Raw genomic sequence first — 24,921 nt, 5'->3', positions numbered from 1 at the left:
AAAGTACAGAATTCATGAACGTGGCAGTAAAATGAAGATGATATTGGTTAAAGCCAAAATAACCTTCCTATTGCCAGACCTACAAAGAGGCACTTCCATGAGCATTCACCTCTGGCAACCCTGAAAACGAATCTAATCTTAACACCACAGAAGAAATGAATAAAACCGCTCTCGACCAACCCCAGGTTTCCCCAATGCACTCCCTTTTCTCCCCTTTTTTTGTACTCTTTTACTTTCTTTGTCCCCACTGCAATGAATAGAAGTGCCCAAATAACAGGGGGAGTCACCCCCTGACCTTTTGTGATGCCCCTTTCCCTACTTTGTTAGGAGGCCAGGATTCTTACCAGAACAGTTAGGCCCTGTGACCCCATTGACCACACCCTAACAACCTCCTAGCTGCCCTACCAGGTCTTGTGGGCACCAGCCACCACTGCCTAGGACAGGCTGTGAATTGGCCTCTCTACTCACAGTAATGTATTGGCAAATTCAAAATGGCAGAGTTCCTTCGTGATAGTCACAATACAATAATAGTTGAATCGTGCATATGTCCCCTGTATTGCCTTTCAGCCAGATCTATTTTCTGTGCATATGCGCTCGTGCACGCGCGCGCACACACACACACACACAAATGATTTGGAGTGCTCCAATATCTTCTTTTGGAGCAACTTAAGTTGTGTTTTCCATGAAGTTCCATGCACATAACAAAACTTGCACATCTTTCTCTTGAAATTGAAGCACCTTGCATTTTCTCTGTTCCTAATTGCCCATACAGTGGTGAAAAAGCTCCCCTTTCATGATAACCGGGCGGCTTTAAGATTTGTTAAAAAATATCCTACATCCTGCAGTAACACTCCCTATGAAAGCTGATGAGAAAAAAGGATTTTATTATAAGGCTTATTTAGTAACACGTTCTGATTCAAATGATAAGGGCATATCCTCTATGAGCTAAATCAAATAGCTAAATCACTTCATAGAACAGTCCAAATATGCATTTAATGTCTTGTGCCAAAAGACAGCGTCTGCGTTGTTTTCTTTTTAATGATCAAATGTAGACTCCCAAAGATGTTTTAGTGGTGATTCTGAAGCTGTCTTCTTGCCAATCAATCTAGATAATTATGAAAAAGCATATATTTATGAAGATAGCAATGTTCAGTGAACGGTAAATATCAGGCATGTCTAGACCACAAATTTGTATCAGTTTCATGCCGTTTTAAAAGCTTGTAGCTAAAGAATCTCAAGAAACATAGTATGGTGAATGTGATTTGCTACTTTAAAAGCAACTACTTAGGGAGAGATGCTACCATCCTGAGGTCTTATCCTACACACCAACAGAGAACTAAGTTTGCTAAGGCTGTGAATGCACTATATCTTTAAAGCCTGTCTAAAGCACACAACTTGCGCACATTCAGCTTTATGAATGTGGCAAAAAATAAATAATGGAAAGCGATCAGGAAAAATGACTTGGGAAATCTCACCTCCATGGAGCCCAGTGTGTTTTGACTATACACGATTTTGGCTTTAGGTGCAAACCCCCACGTGAGCTGCGGGCTTAATGTATAGCAAAAGCTTTTGGAGGGAGAGGCTCCCACGGAGCAGTTCAGTGTGGACCAAATATGCTCAATGGGTATGAAATGCTGGCTGGCTGCTGGAGGGAGGATTGGAAAACCAAGCGCCCGGGCTGAAAGAGAAGGAATGGAATAGAATAGAATATACTGGAAGAACGCACAGCATGCTGGCTGGATCCATGAATGCCAGCACTCCATATGATGTCATTTTGTTGCAGGACCTACCTGTATGTATACATTATTGAGCATGTTATTGTATACAGTGGTACCTCCGGTTGCGAACTTAATCCATTCCAGAGGTCCGTTCGTAACCAGAAACCGCTCGTAACATGAGGCGCACTTTCGCTAATGGCACCTGCTGCTGCTGCCACGCCACCGGAGTGCGATTTCCTCTCACATCCTGGGGCAAAGGTCGCAACAAGGAGCACCTACTTTGGGGTTAGCGGAGCGCATAACCCAAAGGATTCGTAAGGGGGACGGTACATAACATGAGGGCCCACTGTACAGCACTATTTTTCTGTTTAAAACAAAGGTGCTGGAACTCACCAAGAATGTTTCCTTTCTTCTCTTATAATAGCAATGGTGCCCACCTGAGAGGTTCCGGCAATTTCTGGCTGAAAAAAGCCCTGATTGTACAGAGGCCAGGCTTGATTTGCCTGTTGCAATTACAGTAATACCTCCGCGATTGTCCGCCTCGTCTAGCGTCCATTCCGGCGAATGTCCACGGCAAACCTGGAAGTACCAGAAAAGGTTACTTCCGGGTTTGCCGCTCACGCATGCACAGAAGTGCTAAAACACACATCGCTCATGTGCAGAAGCGCAAACGCTCTGTGCGCATATGCAGAGGCGGTGCTTTGCCTTGCATCCTTTTCAGCTAGCAATCAGGGCTCCGGAACGGATCCAGGTCGCAAAACAAGGTACGACTGTAGTCAGGTTCTTGGTTCACTCAGCAAAGTGTAAACGCTACCTGAACTGGGTCATTAAATGGGCTCCATTCAATTAATTAGTACACCAATGGGCAGTTCATCTAGCTTAGGTGTGAAGAACCTTTCTCCAGGCACCAGCCATTTCCAGCAATCCATGGGTCCAAAATGCAAATCATCTGACTACAAAGAAACAGATCTCAGTCCAGCTCACCATTTCCTCTATTCTTTATCGTCTGCATTATTCTGCCCCTTCTTCTTCTTCTTCTTCTGACCTTTCTTCTTCTTATTCTCGTCTCTCTTCTGCTCTTTGCTCTGCTGACTTTGGTCTTTGTTCAATATTTTCTGAAAATGCAGTGTTAATGTGTGTTTATACACACACCCCACACCACTTTCAAGATCTTCAGATCATTCTGACGCTGTCCCTCAAGTTCAGCAACATGTTATTCTAGTTTATGTTTATTGCTTTGAGAGACAGTTTTAGCGCAGGGATTCCATGACCTTTTATAAGCTCTGTGCTAAATATCCACATACCTTTTTTTAAAGCATTGGAGGGAACTATTTGCGCCGGCAAAGATTGCTTTGAACACGGTGGGTACAGAATTTTCTCAGTAGAGAAATAAATATTGCAGGGTCCAGCAAGGGAGCTTGCATTTACTTTTTGAGCATGACAAGGTGGTGAACAGTCTTCCTTAACCCCCAAAACATTGAGGGTAAAACCTGCCTACACTCTCTCACAGATTGCCCTGAATGCTTTGGATATTAAGGAAGACTCTATGCCCATTCCACCCAGCCAGCTAATTAAGCTGAAATGATAATGGAAAAGGCTTGTTTTCTCTTGCTCCAGAGTATGTCCCGAACCAATGGATTCAAGTTACAAGAAAAGAGATTCCCATGCAACATCAGGAATAATTTTATGATAGTAAGAACTGTAAGATAGTGGAACGGACTCCCTTGGAAGGCGATGGCCTCCCCTTCCTTGGAGGTTTTTAAGCAGAGGTTGGGTGGTCATATGTCATGGGTGCTTCAGATAAGATTCTTGCATGCTTCTATGATAGGGTTGCCATACGGTCAGAATTTCCTGGACATAGAAGGAAAATGGCAGTTGGAAACAGCATCCAAGTGGAAATCGCTGAAATGTCTGGGAAAATGCAAACATACGGCAAGCCATGTAGGAAGTCTAGTTTTTGGCGAATTTCCTTAAAAATAGCTCAAAAAGTCAATTTTAAGATTTTGCCCAACCACTTTGGGCAAAACTTTTTTTAAAAAGCTCAAAGCTCAACAACTTTTTTGTCTGAATTTTTTACTTTTGGGCAACCCTATATTCTATGATAAATAGAATTGCCCTGTTCTCCCTCCCCTGGGTCCATGAATTAGCTTTCTTTTATTTACTGGGAAAGCTCATTTGCTCCTCACAATTGTATGGGAGAATATAAAGGCAAAACGTAGGAGAGTGATGGTCAGACATATAAGAGTATTGTTGCTCCCTGGACAATATGACAAGTGAATTAAGGGCAAGGATCAGAATGACTCTTTCCTTAGAGTGCAGAAAGAATGTAGAGTGTGGAATTCATGACAAACTCTTCCCTTTCATATGCCCACTCACATTGAATCTACACTTCAGACTTCTCATGAGATGCATTTGAATACCTTACTATCTTTAGGCAGAAACTCACATTTTTGTCTTTATCGTCTTGTCCAGTTTTCTGTAAAGCAAAACAAAGGGTTACTTCTAAACATCAGCATTTCAAAGAAAAACAGAGAGCAGTGCAGCACAGCAGGTCATGGGTGGAATTCAACACCATGCTCTTCCAATCATTCTGTATCTGCAAGCATTTCTTTCAACTTGCCAAGTGGAATAATCCCCCTTTCCTCTGTCTGCACATTGTTCTGGGAGATATCCCAACCCCCCAAAGCCAATTTCTGGGGATTTGTGGGGCACAGGAGAGAAGCCTTGTTGTGCAAGTGGGAGTCCTTGTGCAAGGGTGAATCTAACTCAAAGTGCATAGTGTTGTAAACAAAATCTGCCCTTTCCCCCTTATGGGGTATCCAAGAGCCCGTATAGAGTCCTTACATGGGTTCCCTATTGGTAGGAGAAAATAACAGAGGCCAACCAGAGAATATTGAGAAGCAAAGCAGCTAGTAAGCCTGATCTTTATTGATCTATTGCAACTGGGTGCTCTCCTCACGTGCAGGAGGACGGAGGACAACCCCAAACAAAGGTCTGCCTGCCCTTATATAGACATTTTAAATTCCCTGCCCTGGAGCTCAAGACCACTCCTCCATACATCATACATACATCACAGAAGGGGTGTAACCCAAGACCACCCCCCACAAACATCATACCTACATCACAGAAAAGGCGGTCTACAACAGAAATTTGAGTGCTGTTGTTTTTCCTGTCTGCCAGATTATCTGATAATGCCTTATCTGATTGCCTTTCCTGGTAGTCTGCCCATTCCTTTGAAATGGTGATTACTAAATTCCTGTAAGCAAGAAAGGTTTTTTTTCACCTCCTCCCTCCTTGCAGAGAAACATGATCAGCTTGGGAGTCAAAATGGTTTCCGGACTGTCTTCCTGTGCTGCTTCAGAGATGTGGTTTATGTACGTGTTTGCTTGGTACATTTATGAACATTTTTTATATATCTAGACCTTAAAATTCTTATTACAATAGCAGAAGGATACTTTACAGTGCTGAACTCTGAACCATTTTAAGATACCTTGCCCTGTCTAGGTGGAGGCAAAACAACATTCCCACCCACCCAATTTTATGGAATTGGTATAAGGAGAGGAGAATCACATTAAAATAAAATCTAGGAGGATGCCAGAGATCTCAAAGAAGCTGGGTTTGTCATTTAGATCCCTCCAGGGTTCTGCAAAATCCAATAATTCCTTAAGGAAAATCAGTTCTGTACTGAAAGACAATGGCATGGAATAAACAACTGAAAGCAGGGGAGGGCTAATGAGACTTACCACTCCAATATTGAAATTTATACCTGCCTGGAAGAAGAGAGACAGGGGTTAATGTATATATGTTTCTTTGGCTGGCCTACATTTCATGAGACAAAAAGGATCTTCCAATCTGGATTATTTGATGTATGATTCTTTGTATGACAGCTGCTGTTACATTTCTTTCACTCCATTCTGCTCCCTCTCTGCATCACCCCCTAGGATGATGTTTACAATCCCTAGGAACTGTTTATAATAAGCGTATGTTGATGCTGGGTAGCCATATTAAGCTGCCTTATTACCATTGCTCTGTAGCTCAGTGTCAGGGCTGCCAACTCCGAATAGTAGCTTCTTTCTAGGATCTTAGGTAGGGATGGCCAAATCTGTCAGTAAGTCTGTTTCTCGTTTTTTCTAATAAATCAGTTTTTCTAATCTAATCAGTTCACCTCATTTCTGTATCAGTATGTGATTATTATTATTTTTTAAAGACTCCTAATGGAAATCTATCAGCATTTGAGTGCACCTTTTTCTAATAGATATACTTTAATGCAATATTTTTGCAATCAATATTTCCTAATATAATGCATTGGTTTGTTTTTTTTAAAAAAATGAATCTTCTTTTTTGATACACTTTCCCTTAAAATTCACATGTTTTTTTGTTTGGAGAACGTTGTTGCAAAATTTAAAAATATGTTTTGGTTCTTTTATTACTTTGGGAAATTTTCCCCCTCTCTCTATCTTAAGCACTGAACCCTTTACAGGCCTGCTACTAGATTTCCTTTTAATTGGGACTACCAACAAATGTAATCTTCATCATCATCATCATCATCATCATCTATACATCCATCACATTCCCCAACATGTAACTCACCATAAGTAGAAGTCTCAAGCAAATGGACCCTTGGACTGGCTGAAATCCTGGAATTTCACATCCTTTATTCACTTCTACAACCTATAGTCAAAACCATAATCGAAATGATTCAGTAAAATGTAACAAATATTTCAGATTTCCCATTTATCCCCATTTACTAGATTTTTAGCATCATGGCACAACTTGCTACATCTTCCCAGGGAGGGAGGTATTCTTTTATGCCAATCGTTCTTTTATGCCAAGAGTATTCTCTTTGCAGTTGTCCAAGCTGACATGGCGTTATTCCAAGTAGAACAGCCACACATTGTTAAAAAGGAGGAAATGCACCAGCCAAAAAAGAGGACAAAGGGGGACACAGATTTTCATAAAATTTGTGCATCCTCATTTATATGTGTAAATCTGAATTTAGTAATACTTGCTGTAATTTAAAGAGAAAAGTGAGGTTTCCAGAACCTAGCTGTTGATAGCAACTTAAAGACCACTTCTGTCCCTTATAGGGTTCTTTAACTTTAAACCAGGTTTCAGCTGGACAAAGTGACGACTGTCCTCTGGTAGCCCTTCAAATAGGGAATGGTCCTCTGTAAAGTAGGGCACACGGCTGCCCTAATTCCAAGATGGCCTGTGGGTGAGCTGATTACTCTGGTGTCACCTGGCTGAAATAAATTTGAGTCAGGGTGAAAATTAAACCTGAATGCTTTTGGGGTGGGGTGAGGGGAAGGAGACCGACCCATTTATATCCCACGACAATTGTGGTCAGCAATGGTAAGTATCACATTGCAGAAATGAATTGACACCCATTTGCTCCCTGGATACATCAGTTGTCATTTATTCTAACTTCTAAGGTGACACTCAGCTAAGTTAAACTCAGAAATGAATGGGCCTGAGCCAGCTCAGCCCAGCAGTTCCATCAACCAAAGCATTGCTTAGATCCCCTAATCGCTTCCAGCGGTTTGAGACCCGTGGGCGCTGCCTGGCTTTAAAAAAAAGAAAAAGAAATTAATGGGCCTAACTTGGCTGTATTCATTAATTCCAATGGGTCTACTCTGAGTAAAAGCTGAATACAATCCCTATGTTCAGAGTTTGTTTTTCCTGGTGCATTGACTGTGATCTAAGATTTCAGAAGCTGCTGTTCTCACCATATTTTAAACTTTATAGTAACAATTTCATGGGGCCAGCCCCCACCTTATAACTGCTGCTTATTTTTTAAAAGGCTGAAGCAAAAAGAAAACCCGGCCTTCCATATATTACAGCAGAAATAATTACATTTTAAAAATATGTCTTGATGCACTACTATCAAAACTGAAACAAATAATAACTACTATAAATGTAAGTTGTGGATCTTATTGCAATCCAGATTTCTCATTATAATGGCAGAATACAGTTCAGCCTATTGAGCCTTAACCAGATGGACACATTTGCGGCCCTATAATGCATGTAAATGCATACTTTGATTAACAGGCTAGCAAAATTGTATCCGGGTAACTGCTTCCACTTTTTTTTGTTTTTTTCTTGGTCTTCCTAGATGTTTTTTAAAAAAGAAAAGAAAAAAAGAAAAAACTGATTATTTTGATTCCACAGTGGAATTTTAAGTACAAGAAGAACATGAAAAGTTCATGGAGAACCACAGGCCATATTCTTATAACAGAAATCAGTTCAGGAAAATGTCTCCTATTTGCGGACAAACTATGCCAGAACACACCTAGATCATTCACACGCACCTAGAACTGTCCTAGATAACCCTTTGAAACAGGGTTGGAAGTTCTGGAACAACCCATAACAATAATCCTGTAAGTTCCCATCAGCCTAACCTTTTTTGTTACTGGAACAGCCTTGGACACCCCCAGTGCCAGAAAACAGACGAAAAGCACACCAGCCAGGAATGGCAGCCTCATTGTGTCCAGATCTAGCCTCTTCACAGCAGGTTTTGGGTTATCGAGATGCACTGTTAGGTTACCCAGTTCTGATTTCTATTTGTCTTTATATCCTATACAGAGTCACACAGCCTGGAAAGGCAGCCCAATGGATCCTTCTCTTATGATAGCCCTCCCCTTTCCCTGTCCTATATGACTGTCTTGCCCCCCGCCCACCTCAGTTCCTCGTAGCTTTCAAAGTTCTCCCTCTTTCATTCTTCTCCTTATCTCTCCTGGCATTCACGATGCCTTAAGCAATACCATTTAGGAAAATGACTCTTGCATACATGGCTGTCTAAAAGTCTGTCAAAGGTCTCTGAGCTCAGTTGCGTAAGAGGCAAGAAGTCCTGAGGTGGGCCTCAAATGTATTAAAATGGCTGATCAAGAGTGGCGGTTGGGGACTTGAATGAAAGATCTTCCATGAGCACCGAAGTTCTTCCATGAACTTCGACAAAACTCCTGGCACCTCCTAGGCACGTCCCATATTACCCATGGCACCATGGATTGTAGCTAGATACAAATAAGCACGTATTGATGACAGGAATGCCATATTGACTTCACGGGCCCCGTCCACCCACTGTTCCTCATACAACACATCTTCTCCTCAGAAAGAGCCATGGCATATCCCCCATCAGAGCTGCTTCATAGCCTCACATGTGGGTCACAGCCTTCCTACAGGAACAGGGGCATTTTTCTGATACCAAAGTTTTCACACAGCTAATGCAGAATGCGGCCGCAAATAATACTTCTATAAAATCTGAGTAAGTGTAACAAGAGCATTTCACAAGGGAGGAAAACACAAAGCCACATGGGCAAGGATAGTCACTACAATAGCCAGGTCTCAAGCAGCAACGCCAAGAGTTATCCTCATTGCTCAGATCCATATGAGAAGCAGCAGATGTGTATTTGATTCCCAATCCTCCATAATGCAGATACTACCATCTGTGTTTCCTGATGTCAACAATAATTTTGAAAGTCTTCTAGCATGCCTGCTTCACCAAGAATGCTAATAAGTTGTTAGAATATTAAATGAAACTTCTTTATTTGCCGTTGTTTTTTGAGGAAGCTTTGAAATGTAATCTATCACCCCCATTAAAAAAGAACAGTTTAGATTAGCCTTTGCCAATTTGGTATCCTCCAGATGTTCTGGACTAAAACTCCCATGGCTGAATGGAGTTGTAGACTTGAGGATACCAGGTTGGCAAGAGCTGGTTTAGATGGCAGGTTGTTTGGAGCAGCAATTTTTAAAACAAACAGATCTTTTAGTCTACTACAGTAAAAAATTTTGTTACCCTATCTAGTTAACAGCTGTTGGTGGGATGATTGGTAAGGCCACAACAACTTCTTATAAACTCCCATTTCTTTTCATTTCACCATTACCAACAGATATAGAGCGGTAGGAAACAAAAAGAGAATAATGATGTTTTAGAAAGACTTGCGTGAATTTACTTGACAGGGCTGACATTAAATTGAATTGTACATACCAGAATGGGAAATTTGGGACGTACGGCAACACTAGTATTCAGAAGATCTTGGACAAGTACGCTTGGCAGTTAATAACAGAAGTATTTTGGGTGTCATCCTAGGTACACTCATTTGGAGAAAAGTTCAGTTGAAATCAGTGGGGTTTACTTTTGAGTAGATGCACACAGCACCGGGTTGCCAAGTGGGTGGTCTTCTCTATGGTCAGAAAGATAAGCAAACAGTGGGAAAAGAGCTATGCTAGATTTTAAAAGGTAATTTTTTAAGAGCCTCGTGAATAAGACAGGAGTTTATGATATGAGAAAGAATGTTCTGAATGCTGTCATAAATGTGTATTCAAGACCTAAATTTATTACTCAGTTAGACATCAGCTTAGATTCTGAGATAAGTTAACAAGGAAGTTGGTGGAAGGAGAGTTTCCCATCCCTTACTCCCCAAGCAACTACATGAAGGGCCACAGGGCTCCTCTTTAATAATTTGAGGTGGCGTGTGAGAGGCTGCTGGGAAGGAAGGAATCATTCCAAAATTGGAGACGCCTCCAATCTCCCCTGCCCCCAGTATGGACTTAAAAATTTCTTTCAGTTTATTTTTCCATGCATTCTTTTAAAAATCTTGACCTTTTTAATGGGCTGTTAGGTCCTGCAATATTTATGGATAAAAATGTCCCTTTCGTATTTTTTTGTGTTAACATATAAACATGAAGGGATGCAGGTGGCACTGTGGGTTAAACCACAGAGCCTAGGACTTGCCAATCAGAAGGTCAGTGGTTCGAATCCCTGCAACGGGGTGAGCTCCCATTGCTCGGTCCCTGCTCCTGCCAACCTAGCAGTTCGAAAGCACATCAAAGTGCGAGTAGATAAATAGGTATTGCTCCAGCGGGAAGGTGAACGGCGTTTCCGTGTGCTGCTCTGGTTCGCCAGAAGCGGCTTCATCATGCTGGCCACGTGACCCGGAAGCTGTACGCCAGCTCCCTCAGCCAATAAAGCGAGATGAGCGCCACAACCCCAGAGTCAGCCATGACTGGACCTAATGGTCAGGGGTCCCTTTACCTATACATGAAACCATTCTATCCCAAAATTAGCATTTTTTGATATTGTGTCTGTTTCCCATGTATTTTATGTCATAAGTCACTTGGGCACAGCTTTCATATGTGCAAAGAATAAATATAATATATAAGAATAAAACCAAAAGAGCCATCAGAAAAGAACAAAAGGAGTGAAGAAAGCAGGAGATATCCTATCTAGAAATAGTACAATTTAATCTGATGGATTTTATACATATATCAAATTCCTCTTCTTGGAAATCTTCTTGTACCCATGTCTTCTTCCTTCAACATACCTGCTTCAACCTCATCAGAATGCCAACAATTCCATACATTTCTTAGATTCAGTAGATCTTTTGGTCGGTGTTTTGCTTTTAAGCTTAATAGTAACTTAAATGGGAAACAGCATGTATAAAGTATTCTTCCAGATTCTATATTGCCAGCTTTGAAATTAATTGAATACTGCACTCTCTCAGCCCCTAATATTGAAATTTAGATTATATTAATGAGCTCTCCAACAAAATATGGCAGTCAGGGGTGCTCTTCTTCTTTGTTCCGAGTCCCCTTTTTCAAACATAAATTCTTGCCCTGTGCCACCATACTTTTGTTTTTAAGCTGTTTACAGTTTTACATTCAGGCTGCAACTGCTGTCCCCAAACCATTTCTCATTTCCACAAAAGCCCCACAGGAAGCTGGGATCCAGCATTGACTGTAAGTATGTGGAAATGGTTAGAATGGCTACGTCAGAAAGAATCAGACCTGAACATCTGTGATATAAAAAGTTATGGGGTTTTAGCAGGAAACTATGAGACATGCACTGATTGCAGTCAGAGCAATATTACCGGTCCATAACATTTAAAGGTTTACGTCGGGAGCACAAATGTTCACGAATGCCCAATAAAATGGACATCTGGAAAGTCCCTCAGTCAACATCCCATGGCCATTGAGCACGCTCAGTCCATGTTGAACAAAAAATGACAGATTCATCAATCCTTATCCCAGGATTAACACATTACAGTTGAGTAACCTGAATGCTTATCATAGCATCAGTCACTGAGGCCAGGCTGTCTCTGATTTTGCTTTGCTATTTGCAGGGGAATAAAGACCTATTTATTTTTGTCCCACCAGTTCTGTTTGTGCTATTCTTTTTCCTCTGATGTATTTATTTATTGTAACTGCTAATTATAGTTTTAAATTGTTAAATTGTTATTGTTTTTAAATCATGTCTTCATTGTTACTGTGAAACACTTTGAGAATCATCATGGCTAAAATGTGGCACACCAGTATTGTAAATAAAAACGTATAGATAAGTAAATGTTCACAGCTTTCTTCATAAGGCTACAGGGTCTAAGTCTCTCAATAATGCTGCCCATATGCAAGCTTTGCACTAGATGAAATGACCTGTGTAAACTACTCTCTCTGGACAAATACATTTTATACTGTGGACCAGAAGAGGGTGTTAGAGTTATAACTACCAGGAAAAGAGAGGCATTATTATTCACTACAGTGAGGGAGATGGCAAGCAGATAGCTAAAAAACCAAGTGATTGTTTTGTTCCACATATAAAGTGGCATTAAAGAATTGTAACCCAACGATTCTTCATACATGGACTGACGGAACTTCCAATAATAAATGTTTTCCTAATTGTGCAATTTGATGCCTAATTCCTTGTGATTAAGTCCCACTGAACTCAGTAATTTTCTGAGTAAATAATAATTAATAAAAAGTGCTGTAAAACGTGTATTTTTCGCTCTATAAGATGCACCAGATCACAAGACGCACCTAGTTTTTGGAGGAGGAAAACAAGGAAAAAAATATTCTGAATATCAGAAGTGAGAACAGCAAGAGGGATCGCTGCGCAGTGAAAGCAGCAATCCCTCTTGCTGTTCTGGCTTCTGGGATAGCTGCTCAACCTGCATTTGCTCCATAAGACGCACACACATTTCCCCTTACTTTTTATGAGGGAAAAAGTGAGTCTTATAGAGCAGAAAATACGGTAATTTTCATTATCATTGCCTAGGGGCTCCTGTTAAGGTCTCTGTCGTTGGTTTTACTGCACCAACTATTTAAAGTGTTCTGTTTTAATCTGTGGATTTTCAAATTTTGGTGTTTTTATTTAAAAGGGCATAGGATCTGCCTGGGAAGAGAGGGGAGGGGAGGGGAAGGCAGGGGGGCCAATGACAGTGGTTCTTGGTAGGTGGCAGGCGGTATGGGGAGGTGCAGAACAGGTAAGGGACACACAGCACAGGCAGTTGGTGACTGTGCTGTGCGCCAGCCCCTCCTCCAGCCTAGGGAATTGTGGCTGTCCTATCAGCCAACCCTCAAGTCTGTGGCTGCCGTTGCTGAATGACAGGTCGTCTCGGAGTAAGACCTTCCTGATCCATGATCTGAATAGGAATGAGGAGACCAATCTGGTCTGTATCATTATCACTGAGACAGTATTAAGTGTACAATGTATTAAGTGTGTTTTAAGTGCATTATACAAATGTGACACTAGATGACGATGGTGAGTGAATTCAATATACTTTTCAAAACGCTTTTTTAAAAAGTATTTTCACAGTGTTTTTTATATGTGTCTAGATTCCACCTTGGTCTCATTCAGCTGTGCCAACCTGGGTACTTAGTGCAGCATGAGGGCAGGTTTGATGGTCAGAGAGGAGGAGATGCTGTGGTCTATAGAAATTCTCTCTCTTCTCTCCAGGCTCCCCCCCCCCCGTCTCGTGTGTGTGTGAGAGAGAGAGACATTGGGCATTTGGGTTGGATATGGGACTCTGCTGGTCTGCTGCTCAGTGGTCTCCCTGCCTGAGCTGACAGAGCTGGTCTCAGAGGTGGTGTTAGGGACTCCTGGACTGCTTGCTGGTTTGGTGGGACTTTCATGCCAGTGAGACTGGCTCTGGGGTGGTTCAGGATTTCATGGCTGCCATGACGATGGGGCTGTTCCAACATGTCATTGGCCCAATGCATGTGGCAGGACACCTTCTGGACCTTCTTTCTCTGAACTAGGCGGGAAAAGAAGGATCTGAAAGTGGGGGGTATTGATATTAGCTCCTTTTCATGGTCAGATCACTTCCTGTTGAGATTTAGGCCAGCAGCACCTTTCCCCCTCTGCAACATAGTGGGACCTATTAGGGCGGCCTGTCCTCAGAAGCTAATGGATCTTGCTGGTTTCCTGTCGACTCTAGGATTTTCCAGCTGAGATGAGTGGTACTCCTGTAGAAGCCCTGGCTGACCTGTGGAACATCTTAAATGGGCCACATGAGCGCCTCTGAGCTCCCTCTCCCGCATTTTGGTGTCTAATGGGCTCCCTGGTATTCTCCAGAGCTTAGGGCAAGGAAACTAATGACTTAAAACCAGGTACACATTCAAACTGAGCCTCTTCAGTTGAGTTTAGTCATGCCAGCCCAGGTCTCTTTTTCTGTAGCAACTGATAATGCTTTCAGACCTTGAAAGAGAACCCGACCTTTGGAATTCTGCTCAATTCTTGTGGGGCAACTTTATCCTATATGCTCTTGATTATCAGTGATGGGTTGATTAGATGTCTTTCTTAGTTAATGATTTCTTCCGATGGGCCTAAATTAGCAGGCACCAGCTGGCACTGTAGGAAAACCTTTCATCAGGAAAAGATTCTTGGGCAATTGAGGTCACGCAACTACTTATCCCAACAAACTTGCTCTCAGTAGATGTCTTTAGATAGAATTCATTGACCTCAATGCAAAATATGCTCTGGGAGCTAAAACGTATGGTCAAGAGAACCACATGGAACATCTCCTATGGGGCTGAAACATTTCAGATTGCAGATTGGGAGACATGGGTCTCAGTGGTCCCCTCTGTGCATGGGCACCCCACCCAGAAAAGAAAACATACCAAAGGAAAAGGTTGCAGGCTGATTTTCTAAAAGAGATGCTAGTTTTTAAAGTACAGCTTGTTTCTTTCTTTCTTTTTTTAAACAGTTCAGTCCTTTATTACAATCCACGGCCAAGATTTCAAGCATGACTGGTTCATTTCAGCTCTTTCACAGCCAAACCTGGTGGAAGAGACTGCTTCAGTTTTTCAGCCTTTTCCTTGTCTGTGATGACAGATACCGGCTGCAACGGACCTTGAACTTCACATTATCTTTGTTCTTCTTGATCTTGACGGATTTTGCATCCTTCCTCTGGCTGTCAATAGAAAATCTTTGATCTCTTCGATTTTGCGAGGCATGGCGACGGCTTCTGGCAAGGGTTACCGAGATGCTGAACTTCTCGGCCGCAGCACCTGAGAAAGAAAAGCTAAAGTACAGCTTGTTTCTATGTGCAGAGCACGCAGACGTGTTTTCTCACTTCCCCTTTTTGTGGTTGTTGTTGTTTAGTCGTCTTAGTCGCGTTCGACTCTCCGTGATCCCATGAACCAGAGCATGCCTTGGAAACTGTCACTTTCTTCTCAAAGCTTCTCCTTTTTTATGTCCATGGAGTTTTCCTGGCAAAATACTAGAGTGGTTTGCCATTTCCTTCTCCAGGTGGATCACATTTAGTCTAAAGTCTTTCATCAGGAAAAGATTCTATGACCTGTCCGTCTCGGGTGGCCCTGCACGGCATAGCTCAGAGCTTCTTGGAGTTCTTCAAGCCCCTTCGCCACAACAGGGCAGTGATCCATGAAGGGGCTCTTTGTGGTAGACTCCAATAAAAGCTTTCCCATATGATTCTCCTGACTGCTTCAGCTCCAAGTGGCAGCATTGACAACAAGGTCCCCCATGCAATTGTAAACCACTCACTCCCTATGCACCTTTCCAACCACGATGGCACTTTTCTGGTCCCCTGCTATTGCCAATTCTGCTGTGAGTGTGCTGTATACCCATGTTTAAATGAAGCCATGTTGATCAGAGGGAGGGAATGCAGGAAGGCAGAGGGAAGGCTGGCAAACTCAAAGGGCAATGAAGCAGTTGGTCACGCACGGGCATCAGCTTATGCCTCTCCATTCTGGGCACCTTGGTGTGCATCTAGTTCATCCCTGTCTTTGATCTCCAGCAGCAGAAGCAAGGCATGGGCATTGAGGGCCAACTCTAGTTGGTTTGAGTATGGTGCTGATAATGCCAAGGTTGCAGGTTCAATCCCTTGTATGGGACAGCTGCATACTCCTGCCTTGCAGGGAGTTGGACTAGATGATCACCAAGGTCCCTTCCAACTCTACGATTCTATGATCACACACTTTGGATTTCTTTTGGGTACTAAGATCCCCAGGCTGAGTAACTTGCAAACAACAAATCCTCTGTCTCTGCACAATCTCTTCTCCTGGGTTCTCATTTTGCTGCTTACAGAACTGAATGGAGGAGTTCCTATTGGGAGCCATTTGTGAAATTATCGTCTGATATATTGCATGGTTGAAAATCATTGCTGATAACAAGAATGTCACAGTTCAGGTGCCAAGACCTGTTTCTTAACTGCAGCAATGAAATCGATAGGATGTGCCAAGAGTATGACTGATCCTCATTTAGCTAGCTGGTTAAAACATAGGGAAGTGCTTATCTTATCTCTCAGAATATCGTTTGAGAATTGCAGCTGAAATGTACCTGACAAAGTCCAGCCTGGCATCCTGCCTGCTAAATGGTTCCAGTCAACATTCATCCAATCAACTTAATATAGCAATTCCCTCCCCTGACTAGTAGAGTAATTTTGATCTCACAGACGGGATAGAAATATGAATCGGAATAGTGGGGCTCTTGGCTGCAAATATACATTTATAGCTCCAACTTCCCCAGTGGTGCTGTATCCAAAATTTCAGCTGCAAATTATATGCACACTATGCTTTTAAAGCACGTTCAAAGCACAGTTTTCTCCTCAAAACTTTCTGGACACTGTAGTTTGTCAAGGGTTTGGGGAATTTGAACTCTGTGAGGGATAAACTACAGTGCCCAGTTTGCTTTGAGGAGGGAAATATGCTTTGAATGTGGTTTAAGGGCACAGAATAGACCTTCACCGTGTTGGCGCCCCACTTTTGGAATGCTGTCCCAAGGAAGGCACCATTATTACTTAACTTTTCTAAATTTCCTGCATTTCTTTTCCACCAGGCCTTTGTATTTTAGTAATCTACGGGCTCCTTTTCTCTTGAGGCAATGTAACCCTGAAGCTACAGACCTGCTCCTTCTGGGGGAGTGAAACCTCATCTAGAAGAGGCCATCTCCCTACTTCTTGGACCCAAGAACCTGGAACACAAAGCAGCTGTCTTATCAGCATTCTACTTCAATTTACTGGCCCATATCCAGTCCATGACCACGTTCAAGCCCTGGTCTACCACCTGAACGGCAACTCCTGATTCATATGAAACAGACAGATAGAGCTTAGTATTATCTCCATATTGATGCCATCTCACGTATATCTCCGAAGGACAGCTCCCAGCATTTTCAGATAGATGTGGGGGACACAGGGGGCAAGGTGGAACCCTGCATTATGCCACAAGACAACTCCCATAGTGCAATAGCTCTCACCGTAACTACTTTCCGGAAATGACCCTGCAAGTAGGAGCAGAACCACTTAGAAGGATGGTGTGGTTAACAGTGTCAAAAGAAATCTAGAAATCTAAGGAATCTAAAACAAACAGGGTTGCACTTCTCCTACCTAGCTCCCAGAAAATGTGGGTGACCAAGGCAGTTTCAGCATCATGAGCTAACTGGAAACCAAACTGAAATGGGTTCAGATAATCAGTTTCTTTCAAGTATCCCTGAAGTTGGGCCACCACTCTTCCCCCACAATCACCTTGCCTCCAAAGTGGATATTCATCACTGGTGATAGTTGTTACACCAACCAAAGCATCACAAAGCAGTGTGCAAGCTCCAGAACTCTTCATCAAGCTGAACAGTAAACAGAGTAATGGGTGGGTGGGGAGAGGAATCTTTTTTGGCTGATGTTGTAGCCAAACAATCTTAAGATGAATGGGAAACGAGACAGTAAATATTCAAATGAAACTCTTTATGTGCTGTGCAGGTATTAGGTTCCACCTGCTGGGAACAAAAAGCAGAACAATGACTAACTCCTCATTTCTGAAAATGTAACAAAATTGTTTAACCATTTAACCACTTGACAAAATGTTATGGAGAACTCAGAAGCTTGCCACACCAATTTTGTATATTTTGGTTGCTTTAATATTTTGGCATTGTCCTAAAACAAACTTTGGAATTCTACTCATATGTGATGCTTCTTCAAATATTTAATTCAAGGGCTTCTTCAAATATTTAATCCAAGCACCCAGCCTACAGACAAGTGGAGTGGGACTTTTTTAATTTTTAAAAAATCATACTCATCAATGTTTGTTAACTGTTTTAAATCAGTGGGCATTTAGAGAGTGCTGGAGAGGAGGAAAGAGTTGAGAAAGTATGTGTGGGACTTCAAACGTACAGTGGTGCCCTGCAAGATGAATGCCTCGCAAGACGGAAAACCCGCTAGACGAAAGGGTTTTCTGTTTTTGAGCTGCTTCGCAAGACGATTTTCCCTATGGGCTTGCTTTGCAAGACGAAAACGTCTTGCGAGTGTTCCGATTTTTTCCCGCCCCCCCTTTTCTAAGCCTTTAATAGCCGCTAAGCCTTTAATAGCTGCTAAACCGCTAATAGCGCTAATCCGCTAAGCTGCTAATAGGGTTGCTTCTCAAGACGAAAAAACCGCTAGACGAAGAGACTCGCGGAACGGATTAATTTCGTCTTGCGAGGCACCACTGTAGTCTAGAACTGACTGAAGCCAAAAGTAGGTTGCTGAAGAGCTATTATCATGCATGTTTGAATTGCTGGCAGCACACATTTCAAGTTCCTGATAGGTTCACAGAGATGTAAGAGTCGTTGTTCCTCAGAAAGTCAGTGTTGACTTTTTACTAGGCTTAGAGTGCTATACAGTGGTACCTCGGGTTAAGAACTTAATTCATTCTGGAGGTCTGTTCTTAACCTGAAACTGTTCTGAACCTGAGGTACCACGTTAGCTAATGGGGCCTCCTGCTGCCGCTGCGCTGCCAGAGCATGATTTCTGTTCTCATCCTGAAGCAAAGTTCTTAACCTGGGGTACTATTTCTGGGTTAGTGGAGTCTGTAACCTGAAGCGTCTGTAACCCAAGGTACCACTGTACTTGCTACTCATGTGTAAGCTTCACTTAGTTTAGTGGGGCTGTATATAGAGTTGAGAGTACAGGATTCTCACCCCTGTTTAAAATACTTCGCCACCGATTTAGAAAATACACATGCTAAGATGTTGCTCTCAAACCAGTCCTGTGCTGAGCAGGCATGTCAATGCTTTTTTTTTTTTTTTTTTTGGCACTATGGAGACACAGACATCTTCAGCAGGAGAGGTACCGTATTTTTCGCTCTATAAGACACACCAGACCACAAGACACACCTAGTTTTTGGAGGAGGAAAACAAGAAAAAAAAATATTCTGAATCTCAGAAGCCAGAACAGCAATCCCTCTTGCTGTTCTGGCTTCTGGGATAGCTACGCAGACTGCATTCACTCCATAAGACGCACACATTTCCCCTTACTTTTTAGGAGGGAAAAAGTGAGTCTTATAGAGCAAAAAATACGGTAACTTACTACAGTCTGATCTTGTTTGCCTTGGCTGACCTGACAAATTCAAACCAATTAGCTGCCCTATACTTAAGATTCTCAGAATTTGAATTGGCAAAGCACCTAAGGCAAAACGGACAACAAAGGTCAGGCTCCAGATTGAATGCTCTGCACTTGTCTTTCCTGCCCTTATTATACAGAGTGGAACAGCTTCCAAACACCACCTGGGGTTGGTTACAGCAAGGCAGTATGAAGAAGCTTTGTGCTCTCTCTCCTTGGGTCAATATTTAATTTCTCTCAGCAGTAAGACACCACAAAGAGGATTGATAAAAGTTTGCTAGTTCAAATAAGGACTTTCAATTAAACTAAACCCCCACCCTGATTCCTTTTCTCTCTGTGCTTTCTCTCTCTCTCTAAATCAACAGTCACAGTTTAATATGTTATTCATAGCTGTACCTCAAAGAACTGTTGACTTGGGAACACTTACTCACTTCAGCTGGGTTTTCACAGGCACCCTTTGCAACAGGGTAAATAATCAGTTTTAGAAGCTAAATCTTATAGGGCCATGTGACTAAATTGCACTTTAGTCAGCCACACCAGTGTGTGAATTGCTTTCAAGATAAGTGAAGGCATAAATCCCCCCCAGGGAACTAAGGAATACCTCAGGTTGAGCAGAAATCACCTCTGGGTTAAGCTCCCCTCTTACAGCAGATAAGCATGGCATTTGATGGCACCTGGAAGGTGGAGAAGAGTGAAAACTATGAGAAGTTCATGGAGGCGATGGGTAAGATCTGGATTCCCTTTGCCTCCTATGACAATGTTTGTTATCACTGCTATTTGAAAGCTTGGTGGACATGCTGCCCTTCTTTTCATGGTCTCCTTAGCCACTGATGTTCTGCTGCACTGTCTGCTACCTACTAAATCTCAGCTATTCTATCCTTTAGAGAGAGCTTCCTGGGAAAAAATATACCTTGCCAGTAAATGAATCTTGCACAACCATTAGGGTTGCCTCTCCTCCTCCTCCTCCTATTCGTCCAACACGGGCAATGTAGTGATGTTGAAATGTTTTGCTAGGTTTTTCCCCCGCCCGCAGAGGGAAAAAATATATTTAGCACTGCTGGCATGTTGCAATAAAGAATTCACTGGTCTTTATTTTTATCGTGCGCTTTTCTTGAAGCAACTCAGCGTGGTGTGCGTAATTTATGCCCTTGCCACCACTGTTTTATCTTCACAAGCATCCCTGTGAGGTGGAATGGCTGACAAAGCATGTTTGAAACATTCTTTCCTTCAGAGAATTCTGGGCAATGTAGTTTACCCCTCACAGTCACAATTCCCAGTACAGTGGTACCTTGGGTTAAGTACTTAATTCGTTCCGGAGGTCCGTTCTTAACCTGAAACTGTTCTTAACCTGAAGCACCACTTTAGCTAATGGGGCCTCCTGCTGCCGTCGCGCCACCGGAGCATGATTTCTGTTCTCATCCTGAAGCAAAGTTCTTAACCTGAAGCACTATTTCTGGGTTAGCGGAGTCTGTAACCTGAAGCGTATGTAACCCGAGGTACCACTGTATCCCTTAACAAACTACAGTGCCTATATATATATGTGTATATATACACTGGTGGGGAAGAATGTGCTTCCTATGTGCTTTAAAGATATAGTATGTATGCAGCCAGTCACCCTCTGAGCTTCACGGCTAAGGAGATTTTTCAACTCAGGTTTTCAAGCTCTTGGTTTCACACACACACACTAGCTCTTATCTTAGAAAGTTTACCTTTCCTCTTAATTGTGCTTGCAAAACTCAAGGCAATGATTTCCTGCTCTTATACTTTTCTAAGACTTAACATCTCATTGAGCACTCAATGGAATATGCCATATGCCCACTACAAAGCATTTGCAGCCCTCAAGCTGCTGTTGGAATCCATTTTATAAAAAAATTAAATTTAAAAACCGCCCCATATCCACAGGTCTCAGGGTGGTTCACAGGATTAAATCTCATCAACCCCAGCCCTCTTCAGCCCATACATTCACCCTCCTCCTATAGGTCATACATTCACCCTCCTCCTACAGGCCAGCCACATATATGCAACTTTCTTCAGCTGACTCTCACCCACTCCTGAAAAACCTTCCTGCCCAATATTTGGTGCTTCCAAATAAGGGCTTAATACTGCAAATGCTTCATTGAGATATTCCAAATGGGTGGTTGATAGGAAACAAATTCGATTCAGTTCACATTTGGAGGCAAACTTACCTAATCTACACTTTCTGAAACACTGTATTTTACTCTGCAAACCACCTTGAGCTCTAACGATGAAGGGCAGTATATAAATCTTAATAATAATAATAACCCCCCCATTAAAAAAGAAGTCACATTTTTCTTAATTTTGCAATGCAATCCTCTAGTCGAGTAATGTGTGTGCAAAAGTGCACACACTAGGGTAAAGTGTGCATATAAAAATGAATATGTTAGTGAAAATAGCAAAGAAAAATGCTTTATAGTAGGGAAAGTTGCTTTGCAAACAAGACTAATATTTGCATACCAAAATGTATCTATTAGGAGAAAACGTTGGTGAATTTTTGTGAAGGTAGTTTTTAATAATTGCAAACTGATATAAAAATGTGAAGAACTGAAGATTGGAAAAATGAGAAACAACAAATTATTTGGGACAAGTTTTTTTTATTTAAAAACTTAGTGCATTTTCCAGGGAAAGGGAAAATCCAGATTAAATGAGAAGAAATGCAGGCTTTGATACTGACTATATCAGGTGCACACTGCAAAAAATTTGCATGCATGAGGAATGTACATTCCACAACGAACATCTGGAAGCAGCCCTACATAGCTGTTTCACGTTGAGCTGCATCAATTTATGCCACCCCCAAGATGTTTTCAATGATATCTTCCTTCTCCCTGGCTCAGAAGAATATAGAGAGCTACATAAATCAATTGCTGAATGGATTTACACTAATGAAGGCTCTTTTCAAAGAGAGCAGATCAGAAGGACAGAAAGTTATCTATGTACTCAGGGTTATTGAGGTAACAAATATTAAAGAGAAATGTCAAGGACCCAGCATTAGTTTGTCCGATGTGCTTTCCAAGCCTTTGTCTATGGCATATTGCAGATCACATATGGTTCACACACTGCCTTAAAACCATGGCAGACCAAGAGCATGGGGATATGCAGAAAGGATATCTAGAATGGGTGTGTTAGCAGTGAACACCATAGAAAACTATTTCAGAGGTCAAAAAGAAGAGAGTCTTGGGTACAACTTGCTCAGTGCTAGCCTTCTATTAGTCAATTTGCTTGCTTTTTTTCTTTTTTAAAGAACATTCCTACTGGGTGTTTTACTTGCTACCTTCTTCCCTCCCCAGGTATTAATTTAGTAAAGAGAAAACTGGGGGCCCATGACAACCTGAAGATCATTATTCAACAAGACGGAAATAAATTCACCATCAAAGAATCCAGCAATTTCCGCACAATAGAGATAGTATTCAACCTAAAAGAGAATTTTGACTACAGTTTGGCTGACGGAACTGAACTCCACGTAAGACATCTGTTCTCCTGTGATGGTTTTGTTCCTGTGGGGCAAGTCTGCAGTACACAACTGATTTGGTTTCTGGTGGTTTCTAGGAACGTTTAAGCTGAACCATATTTTAAAATGTCCATGTCTTTCTTTATGTTGTAGGGCAACTGGGACCTGAAAGGCAGCCAGCTTATAGGCACATTCAACCGGAAAGATAATGGGAAGGAACTTAAGGCACTGAGAGAAATCGAGGGAGATGAAATGATTCAGGTAAGTTCAGCAGGAATAGCTAACAGATCTTCTTAAGTTTTATTTTCCTTTGCTAACAACAACAAAAATCATTTAGGTTCTTGACGAGGAACAAAGGAGAAGTTCTTAAATTCTGACCCTAAGCTAATTTACTTGAAAGTACAATTTACTTTCCGTTTAAAGGAAACAGGAAGGAGATACCTGTTTTTCCTCGGTGAATTGAAAGGGTTAGGATTACAACCTGAGGGAGACATTTCTTCTTGGCCGTAAAAGTTCAGAACTTGGATTACCTCAACCTGTTTTTAAAAAAGATATTATAACAAGTGGGAGCTGCCACAGTGCTCCTGTTCAGGGTGTCAGCCAGCCACTCAGACTTCTGCATGCCATCCCCAAATTCTTATTTTTCTGTGTCTTTCTTCACAATAAGCTTACTTATTGGGATGATTCTGGTAATTCTGGAAACCTTCGGGTTTCCCCAAACCTGCTGATACTGCCCTCTTGTGTTTCCGGTGCCATTTTGGCTAACCAACTTTTACTTTCTAAAATAATGCATAAACGGAAGCACAACCATCCTTTGAAATTCTCACTTCTCCAAATTTTGTAGGGCCTTTCTCTAGCCAAGTAACGTCTATGAAACGACAGATACTAGCATAAAATGTGCATAAAAATGCATATGTTTCTGAAAATGCCATAAAAAATGCATTACTAGCCAGTTGATGGAGAGGGGAATGCACCCATTTGCTGTCTTCCACAGATTCACTTCCTTTGTTCCCCTTAATGTCCCTCTAAATATGCATTGGGTGTGCTTTAAATATAAGGTGTGGATCTGCTCAGTAACTGACAGCGTTTTTCTCTCCTCTCCTTCCTCTTCACACTCCAATAAGTAACATTCTGATTCTCTCTTTTTTGTACTATTTCAGACTTACGTCTATGAAGGAGTTACAGCAAAGAGAATCTTCAAGAGAGGTTGAATAACAGCCCAGGATTGAAATCTGAAATAAAACTGTACTTTATTTATGGCAACTGTAATTTCCCCACCGAGCACAAGAGTAATGGAGTTCTGATATGCTTGCCAACATACTATAACTGAAATGCAACTAATGTATGTTTATAATACCCATGTCTGTTTAGATAAATCAGTCATAGCAATACCATTTGTCTACCTTTTATAAATGATGATGGTGGTGTTGGTGGAAATAAACATTACTTCTACTCTGCTTTTTGGAAGCCACATTTGTCTTTCGTTATTGCACATGAATGTTGTTTTCTTTTTAAAAAATATATATTAGATCACTTCATTTACATAATGCAAACAATATGAGGGCACAGCCCAGCACTTAAGTCCGTTTACTTGATCTGTCCACCCCATTCCCTTGAAGAACAGATTTACAAGTGATATTAATATTACCAGTTTTAAAGCAGTTTAAAAGATTTTAAAATAATTAAAAATTATTAGTAAAAGAGGTGAAAACATCAGCACCTATGTGTCTGGATAGGCTTGCCTAAGCAAAAAAATGTTTTAACCAGGCACCGAAAAGAGGACAGCAAAGGCAGCCACTACACTAAAGTATCAATTTCTTACAACCGCAGAGCAAATAATATTGCAGCACACCTATTCAGTACTTGGATTTTCCCTTAGACACTTCTGCCCCTGACGGAAAGAATGGGGGGGGGAGTCTATTGAAACAGGACAATATCGTTTTTCGACTCTTCTTCTTTCTTTGACTATCTCTATGTCCTCTATGACGCAGTCACGCACGATACAAAGAGATAGGAAACTTATAGAGTCGCGCCTCACAAGCACATCCTGTGTGCAGGTGAGCCTCTACCTCCGCTCGCTCCCGCTTTAACCTTATGGGCAAAAAGTATAGAAAGCTTCCGCGAGGTGAGGCTCTCTGCT

At 41.8% G+C, this 24,921-nt stretch overlaps 1 protein-coding gene, 1 long non-coding RNA gene and 1 pseudogene across 6 annotated transcripts; 1 reads left to right on the top strand and 2 right to left on the bottom strand.

The window, feature by feature from the left end:
* Positions 1-864: 864 nt before the first annotated feature.
* On the bottom strand, positions 865-24,725 carry LOC309540328. Of its 4 annotated transcripts, none has more exons than XR_014223179.1 (6): positions 24,634-24,725; positions 6,309-6,389; positions 5,462-5,488; positions 4,165-4,194; positions 2,703-2,833; positions 865-1,105 (listed from the first exon to the last, which is right to left on the bottom strand). It is a non-coding gene; the product is annotated as an uncharacterized lncRNA (long non-coding RNA). The 4 variants fall into 4 exon arrangements; XR_014223180.1 differs by lacking the exon at positions 24,634-24,725 and adding an exon at positions 20,226-22,614; XR_014223181.1 differs by lacking the exon at positions 24,634-24,725 and adding an exon at positions 17,471-18,102.
* On the bottom strand, positions 14,665-15,013 carry LOC309540219 (large ribosomal subunit protein eL38 pseudogene; annotated as a pseudogene). The gene has a single exon. The product of its transcript is annotated as a large ribosomal subunit protein eL38 pseudogene (transcript).
* Positions 19,876-24,238, top strand: FABP2 (fatty acid binding protein 2). The gene is made up of 4 exons (XM_082237122.1): positions 19,876-20,039; positions 22,621-22,793; positions 22,935-23,042; positions 23,942-24,238. Exons 1-4 carry the CDS (start codon positions 19,973-19,975, stop codon positions 23,990-23,992), a joined length of 399 nt encoding a protein of 132 aa, XP_082093248.1. The 5' UTR covers positions 19,876-19,972; the 3' UTR covers positions 23,993-24,238.
* Positions 24,726-24,921: the final 196 nt, after the last annotated feature.

Source organism: Podarcis vaucheri (assembly GCF_965113315.1).
Source record: "Podarcis vaucheri genome assembly, chromosome: 9".
Classification (NCBI taxonomy): domain Eukaryota; kingdom Metazoa; phylum Chordata; class Lepidosauria; order Squamata; family Lacertidae; genus Podarcis; species Podarcis vaucheri.
This window is presented reverse-complemented; position numbering and strand designations above follow the sequence as displayed.

Excerpts from the sequence above, each read along its gene's own strand:
- FABP2 (XM_082237122.1), top strand. The coding sequence starts at position 19,973 with ATGGCATTTGATGGCACCTGGAAGGTGGAGAAGAGTGAAAACTATGAG. Across the intron at positions 20,040-22,620 it reads GAAGTTCATGGAGGCGATGG|GTATTAATTTAGTAAAGAGA; the intron begins GTAAGATCTGGA and ends TTCCCTCCCCAG. Across the intron at positions 23,043-23,941 it reads AGGGAGATGAAATGATTCAG|ACTTACGTCTATGAAGGAGT; the intron begins GTAAGTTCAGCA and ends GTACTATTTCAG.